At 37.9% G+C, this 8,657-nt stretch overlaps 1 protein-coding gene across 1 annotated transcript; it reads left to right on the top strand.

Annotated features, from left to right (window-relative positions):
* Positions 1–467: 467 nt before the first annotated feature.
* LOC149823441 (receptor-like protein kinase At3g21340) lies at positions 468–8,622 on the top strand. Its single transcript, XM_090018334.1, has 7 exons — positions 468–537; positions 839–1,364; positions 5,560–6,038; positions 6,768–6,900; positions 7,728–7,796; positions 7,915–7,986; positions 8,547–8,622. The coding sequence occupies exons 1-7, from the start codon at positions 468–470 to the stop codon at positions 8,620–8,622; spliced, it is 1,425 nt and encodes a 474-aa protein (XP_089874460.1).
* Positions 8,623–8,657: the final 35 nt, after the last annotated feature.

Here is an 8,657-nt window from a genome sequence, read left to right as displayed (position 1 = left end):
AAACACAAAAAAATTGTTTTTTGGGCACATATCCGATCCGACCTGAGCTTTGACTCATAATTTTGGACAAGAAAGATTTTGATGTCCCAGATGACATGGCCAAGTGGGCAGGTTGAGTATTCAAAAAATTCATGAAACTTAAATCAGAGGCAATTACTGAGCCCTTTCCCCCACCAAGAAGTGGAAGTCAACTAAAGCAGATCTGAATTTCATTTGCCTCATCACACCCGCTTGGATTCAGTTGGTGATCTCATCAGTCTTTCCTTGCAATGCTTTAAACAAAGGCCTCAAAGTCAAGACGGATATGTAACCTTGTTCATGCCAATAAAGAATATACAAGGTTAAAATAAACAAGTAAACGCCTAATTCCACGCTACTGCACGTTCTCCCCCACCCTGCAATACATAAATACAAGGGAGCAGGAGAAGAGGCTTCACCACGAAGTCACAGACCTCCTCCTTACATTCATGGCGATACATGGTCATCTTCTCCTCTTCCTCCTATCCCTCTATGCCATCTCTGTATCTTCTGATAGCTGTAAGTACTTCTTTGTCTTCAAGGATGAACTGAACTAATTGTTTAGAGCACATAGAGGAGCTAAGCCTGATAATATGGTATCTGTTACTATTCCATATAATCCATCAAACTGATAGGGTACTGCAGGAGCTAATTGCTCTATAGACAAGGGAGTTTTCTTTAGTGCAGCATAGCTCATATGTTGGTTCAATGCATGAGAGAATAATGTGTGATTTTGCACAATGTATCTCTAAGTATGGTACTTGGGAGTTTGAGTTGATGCTTGATGTATATAGAACTTCAATTACTTTCTTGTGTGCAGCCATTATAAGCATCGACTGTGGTGCAACCAGTTCATACAATGACTCAATCGGTCTTGAATGGGCCGGAGACGGCGACTACATCCAGAGCGGTTTAGCGGCGACAGTCCAAACCAGCAACTCGATGTCGCCGCCCCTGACCACCCTCCGCTACTTCCCAACAAGGAAGAAGAACTGCTACTCCATTCCGAGCTCAGCTCAAAACAATACGATCCTTGTCAGGGCACAATTTTACTATGGGAACTACGACAAGAAGTCGTCGCCACCGAGCTTTGATCTTCAGTTCGACGGGAACCACTGGACGACGGTCAATACTTCGGGAGACCTGCCTGTTACATATGAGGTGATATATGTGACCATGGGGGAGAACATTGACATATGCGTCGCCCAGACCTTGGCCAACAACATACCTTTCATCTCTTCCATAGAACTCAGAGTGTTGGCCTCGGGCATGTACGATAGCATGGACAGGGCCTATGCATATTTCACCAAGTTCAGGATGGCGTTCGGGTCAACATCCCTTGTGAGGTAAGAGTTGTAGGACTTTTTTTTTTTTTTTTGGATTTATAACCCCGGCACGAAAACCCGGTCAGGCTGGCTCAGCCTGCCATACCTACAATCATCGTCCCCGGCAGCATAAAACTTCAAGGCTAGGATCCCTACCCCTGCCCCTGGGGCCTATGCTACGCGTTGGCTTGCTCAGAGGGCGATGCTCATTGGAATCAAAACTGCCCGTCTAGCAGCCAAGGCTACACCCACTACGCCAACCCCCTTTGGGGCAAGAGTTGTAGGACTGGGATTATGATTTCAAATTACCATGATTTTAACAAGGTTATAACAAGTAGAATATATTGTTCATTTTACCGTGTATATGTGTCTTTCTATACTTATAAAACCCCAAATGCAGATTCTCAAAGTTCTAACGAGTTTGGGGACTTTTGCTAACTTCCAAGTGTTACATCTGGCAAAGATATAATTTGGGTTAGGGACCATTTGTTTCACGTAATTTTCCTGTGAAATTGCTCGGCTGACATTCCTTAATTTCCCTCACTTTTCCAATTTTCACCATGGGTGAAACTAGTGTAGTTTATAATCGATACAATAAGTGTTGATTCAGCCCTCAGCTGATTTTTTATATTTTAATAATGTTTTCAATGTTTTAATTTTTTAAATATTTTCATATTTTACTAATCTTTTTTAATTTTTTAAATTTTTTAATGACTTTTTGTGTTAAAAAGTAAATATTGCCTATTCAGCTTGGTTCTGTTTGATTATGAATGGGCCGATTCTCTGAATCGATTTAGGTGCAAAACCGATATCAACAACAATAGGCCATACAAACATCGAAGTGTCATGGTAGGAAAATACCATATGCTTGGACAAGTGGAGCCCAGTTTTTTCCACCACCTTGTTCTTTTCATGTATAGAATCCTTTCAGACCTCTCCTTTGAGAACGAACTTTTATGTAAAAGCTTAGTTGACAGGCTATGCTCTTTCATATAAAACTTAGAGGTGGGTAATGGACCGGGCTATATATATAACAACACATGTTCGTTTGATTTTGTGCAAAAGAGGGACATTTAGCAGTGGTTGTCACTGCCGCTAAATGTCTGGGCAAAAAATAGACATTTAGTGGTGGTCGCAACCACTGTTAAATGTCCCTTCTTGAGCTAAAAAATGTCTCTGGCTGATCGCTTGCATGATCAATGATGGGCACACATCCTACTAACAGTCAACGATTTACCGGTCCACTATTACATGGTACTATATATATAGGGTAAATATTGCCTACTAATGAAGGTAAGAAACTAATGAGCTAGAAATCATATGTGCAAGTTGTATCGATTCAATCTAACCACATATTTGTGATCAACATGGTTTATTTGCTAAGGATCAAGCCTTAATCATGCTTTTTTTTATGTGAAAATGTGGTCTTTTTGAGTTATAAAATTTTGGTGCAGTGGCCCTTGATTTTTGAACCCCTTTAAAAACCTAATTACTTGTCATAATCACATGATTCAATACAAGTTTTCTACTAAAAAGAAGTCATGTAGATCACATCCATAACATTTGATTTACAAAAAATTGAAATTTTTTTAAGAAATGAGTGATTTCTACTCATTAGCAGCATATATATATATATATATATATATATATATATATATAACCATTGAACTGAAAATCATAGGTTTAAGTTTTCTTTTAAATTAAATCATATGGATGTGATTGATAAGGCATAGATCTTGGGATCGGTGCCCTATTAGATTTTTTGAAAACCGTGAAGGGCTTGGGCCCTCTTAGATGCATTCATGAAGTTCAAGAAATTGCAGATGTCAGGATCGAAGGGAGGAACATGTTCCTGACAATCTGAGGTCGTGGGTTCAACCAAAGGATGATTCTCAATCATGATGATTGTACCCTCAAAAATCGAAAAAGATGCAGAAAAGGAAAGGTGATCATAGAGGAGGAAATTTCCTTAACAACGTTTAAGATGCTTTATTATGGGGCTAAGTTCCCAATACATGGTCATGGGGCAAATCAGGTCGATTGTAGATTCAATCCAATACAAATATATTCAAACCAAAGCAAATACAGATCTGTCAAAGACAGATCCGATCTCACATAAAAAAACCAAACCAAAGCAAATAAGTTCAAAACACAATCAAATACCCAATCTCAATACTCAAGGATCCCAACACGAAGAAGTGGATTAAATCAATCCAAGAGGAAAAGAATGGGATCTGGGTAGATCTGTAACAAATCTTTACCTCCAGAAAACTGCCTTGTCTTCAAGGCATGAAGTCTAGGTAGTGATTCATTCTCTCTCATGCTAGAACTCCATCTGCATGTCTCATAAGTTTCATTTTATGTTACCTAACGACTGGAGCCACTACATTCTCAATACCACATATGCCCTCTTCATGAGCAATACAAACAAGTTTACTGCAAAGTGATGGCCTTGCATCTGTAACGGGGCCTTCGGGCAGCGAGCATTGCACCTCAGCTTACTCACATCTCCCACAACCATATAGACAGGTATTTGCAAAACAGGAACACGCTTTGCTTCACGGGATCGTCTTCACGCAAATAAAGTTGTGTGTCGACCTCATGTCTATTGGCACAGATATACTCAACTTCTCAATCACAGTACCCTTTACCCACATAGTTTGGGTCACCTCTACTCCTGCAAGGGCATGATAGGAGATTTTTGCCATCCCGTCAGCATAATCCTTTGTCCCGGGATCAGCCTTTGCACCCTCTTACTCATCGTCCTCACTATTTGAGTCACACATGTACAAATAAAGTAGCTTGCACTTGTGCCTCTTTGATTGAAAACTGTCAACATTTAGCCTCAAGTTGACATTGGAAGATGTGATTTTCTTTTTTGGTTTCTTAAATTGTTGTTTGAAATTGGAAAATTCTCATTCATCCTCATAAGACTAGTCTTATGAAAAGGGCAAAGTTTTTAACCATTGATTATGAAGGTTGTTACTGGAATTTGACTTATGATTTAACTAGAATTAATATACAATTGTTTGGGAGTTTTTAGAAAAACAGAGGCCTATGTCAGGAAATTCAGAAACGTAAGGCACATATTTGAAATAAAGGTAAAAAGTTAACCCTTAAATGAAAAAAAAATCTTTTATTAATTTTCAAACGGCCTGTTACTTCACACATTCAGCTAAACCACGATGCCTCCCAAACGCTTAGCTGTTCTAAAGATTATCGACAATGATAAAGATATATAATAAAGATGGCCAATTTACTGTTTACTTAACACTTTTTGCCGTTTGTCCTCTACAAATTTAAGCATATGATTTTTCAGCTACGATTTACATTGCGCCTGATTTTTTCAGGCGATAACTGACTGGGCGCCTGATTTTTCCAGGCGATAAGTGACATGACCAAGGCACCTATTTTGTTAGGTGACATAATGGTAACACTATCAACAAAAAAAATCAAGTGACCATGCTTGACATATTTTGAATAGTGAATCGGCCATGTGTAACATATTTCTCTAATCTCGGCCAAAACAATGAATTGTGTCAAAAATGAGCGCCCCAAAAGTGTTTGGAATAGTGGGATTGGACCTAGTCTCATAGGCAGGTGGTCTAGGTTCAAATCTCATCCTAAGCGTGGCTACCCCATGGGGCAAAAAGGATATATAAGCCCAAGGAATTTTAAAAAAAAAAAAACTTTCATTATTCTCGGTGAGGACTACTTATTTTTATTATTGGGGAATGTTCTAGTCAGGTCCCATTTTAGTTAGCCCTCAAGTTGTCCCAACAGAAAACACAGGTGAATTTTGGTTGATTTAAACAGACAGTTTTGTTTATCATAGTTTACTTAGTAGATAACATGCATTCGATTAGGTACTTAATTTTCATGCACAAGTGTTTTTTTAGAAGGGTAAAAAATCAACGGCTCATATTGTGCTAAAATTTGTTGATAAAAGATTTTATTTTTCTTATTAAATTGATTTGATCCAAAACAGCTGGTTTATCGTTAAACAAACATTTCTGAACACATCTACAAGTTCAGATTCAACAAGAAAGACCTACAACCACGTTTTTTTTTGGAGAACATAATAAAAATGGGACCTCACTAGAATATTTCTTTTTATATATTATTCCCTATATATCAGTTTTTAGTAGTATGCAGTACAACAGAACAAAATCTTTGTAGGAGCTTATTATGCTAAAATCTGCCTCCTTTATTGCAGGTATCCAGACGACCCATATGACCGTGTTTGGTATCCTAGTGAAAAACTGAACGGGCTAACAAGAATATCCAATAGCTTAAACACCATCAAAGAAAATGTGCCCGACCATCCTCCTCCGCTTGTAATGCAGAGCGCGGTTACACTACCAAACCTCAATGGCACCATTCTTCTCAGTCCTCTTCAACCCTCCACACCCGTGTTGGTCTACTACAATCTCTACTTTGCTGAACCCAGTGAGCTCCCCTCCTCCGAGTCTCGTTCCTTTGTGGTCGTCGTAGATGGAAAACCATTCTCAACCAACATCATTACCCCTCCTTTCCAGTCTGTAATGGAGTTCTTTGAGCCTAGAGCTACCTTCACTGCAAACACCAGCATTGTATTGGTTCCCACATCGAACTCCACTCTTCCCCCACTAATTAACGCCATGGAGGTTTTTCTTCTCAGTAACGCACTTACTGAAGGAACCAACAGCGATGACGGTGAGTTTTGTTTAATTCTTCTCCTTTTTTTTTCGTTTCTGTAGCATAAAGGCCACAAATCTGGTTCCCAGCAATTGAATTATCTGCTATTTTGCAGAAAATTGAACAGAAAATATCGGCATATATGAAAATGTAGAATATATATAGAGAGAGAGAGAGTACCGCACCTACTCCCACCTCTTGAAAATCATAGTTCTATGGTGCATCTTCTCAATCAGACCACATGAATGTATTCAACATAGATTATATGCATACAGATGTCCCCACAAAATAATCCTTGTCTTATGTCATTTTACAAATCCATCCTTTTCTTTCTCATCGTTATTACAAACTGGTCTTTTGACACAGCTGTTAGTTTGACCATGGTCAAACACTGATCATGGCTAACTGGTCACCAAAATGCCCTTCATCATTTATAGTTGCTAGTGTATTAACTTTTTGTAACTCAGTCATTAGTTTATTCACTTCTTGCAAATTGGTCCCCTTGTAAAGGCAGAACCACCAATTTATCTTCCCTTTTAACAGTTATACTTTAGAAAGCTAACAGCTGTTAACCTTCCTCAAGGAGTGATTTGCAAAAGTTAATGAAAAGGCAGGAACCCATAGGAAAAACAAGACAAGGATTATTTTGCAAATCGTTTATAAGCCTGTGACCAATTTGTGAGAAAACAGAGAGAGGGATTTCACATTACTTTATTTAATTTTTGTTACTGTATATGTTTCACGCAGTAACTGCGTTGAATGATCTTCAAAAGCAATTCGATCAGCTTCAGTCATGGAGAGGAGATCCATGTCTTCCTGCTGGATTTTCTTGGGACTGGCTCAATTGTAGCAGTAGCTCACCTCCTCGAATTACTGCACTGTAAGATTCTTTTGGTAGAAATGCTCACTAGCCTTTATTTTATTCCTATCATTAGTGATGTTAATGGATCAGATCCCGTGTCATATACCCAACTGAGCTAACCCAAATCTTATCTTATGGATATGGCTACTTTTTAAATCTCCAGAAAATCCTGCACTTTGGTCTTAATTATTATGGCAATTTAAATGTTGATCCAGAAAATCCTGCTGATCCACCCAATTACTCCAACCCATATCCAAATCCATATAATGAATTGGATCGGATATGGTTCATGTGCATTCCATGTCTCTTAGACCCAACTCAGTTACAAATAATATTCTTTCCCCTCGTGTTTAGCCTAACCTATCATAATTATCATAGCTTTAGCCTTAACCAGATTCCAGTTCTGCTCTGCATTGCCTCTATGGATCCTCTAATATTGTCACTCCCGTGATGCTAAATTGCTTTCGTCTTGTGATCTCGAAGTGGACCCCCACTGGTTGGCTTGGGTTTTGCGCTTCTTGGCCTCACTGGATTGCTCTATGGATCTTGGATGCAATCCAATTACCAACCGACTCTTTTACCTACTAAATTGGATCTTGTCTCTTGGTACAAAATGGATTTCCAGATCCAATCTAAATACCGAAAGAGTCTATATCTATTCACAAAGTTAGCCCTTAAATTCCAAGTTACCCTGAATTACAAAAAGGATAATCCATGACTACCTAAAACTTAAAGATCACCATACCCCTATTCCCACAATGTTCATAACAAATACAGAAACCTCATGTTGCAACAACTTATATATTTTAAGATTTCTAAGATCGTGTTCCTTCTTCTTATAACAGGTACCTTTCTGGCTTTGGACTGAAAGGACCACTTCCAGATTTTAGTGCATTGGACAACCTTGAAATAATGTGAGTTAATGTAGAAATATTCCACTAATGTGAACTTCTTTTTCTATAAATCATATCGTTCACTTTCTTTTTTCTTGACCAAATGTTCACTGATCATAATTGTTCTTGGTGTTTTTAGCCAATTGCAGAATAACAGCTTGAGTGGAATAATTCCAGGATTCCTTGGCAGTTTTCCCAACTTGAAAGAATTGTGAGTTCCGGAAAGCCTAAAAAAATTGCAAGTTAAACTGCTAAATTTATCTACATGGTTATAACAAGGCTAAAAATTTTAGAATTCAGATTCACACCTAAAAAAATTGTTCATTTGAAATGCATACCTCATTTTATGGTTAAACAAAAGCAAACCTGTTTCTAAGCCTGCATTTCCAATTTTCATGTAAATTCATCATTTTGTACTAAAAAATAGTTAAATGGGTAAAAAGGAAGCATATTTAATGAAGGTAAAACTGGTGTATTTTTAAGTTTTTTAACCATTAACTAAGGTTAAAGGGAGAATATGGTAGGTGTGAATTTGAGTAGCTAAGCATAAAATCCCTTAGGATTTTTAATTATAAGTATTTTTTTTTGTATAAACTTGAATTATCACAAAACTTCAAGTATGTTTTTGTAAATAACCGTATTATATATTTTAGAGGATAAGTCTTGGGAAGTTATGAGGAAAATGACCAAGTTCATGAACTAAATTAAAATCTGGATGCTAAACTCATTGAGCAAGAAAAGTGCTGACCTTTTTCTTGCTGTAAATTGCAGGAACTTGGCGGACAATAGCTTTAGTGGATCCGTGCCATCGTCACTTACAAGCAACAAGAACATCAAATTGGAGTAAGCAAATCAAGAATGCATATGCCAGAATATTAGGAA

This window comes from Nuphar pumila, chromosome 10 (assembly GCF_984573655.1).
Source record: "Nuphar pumila chromosome 10, dmNupPumi1.hap1.1, whole genome shotgun sequence".
Classification (NCBI taxonomy): domain Eukaryota; kingdom Viridiplantae; phylum Streptophyta; class Magnoliopsida; order Nymphaeales; family Nymphaeaceae; genus Nuphar; species Nuphar pumila.
Note: the sequence above shows the minus strand (reverse complement) of the source record. Positions and strands in the feature narration are given on the sequence as shown.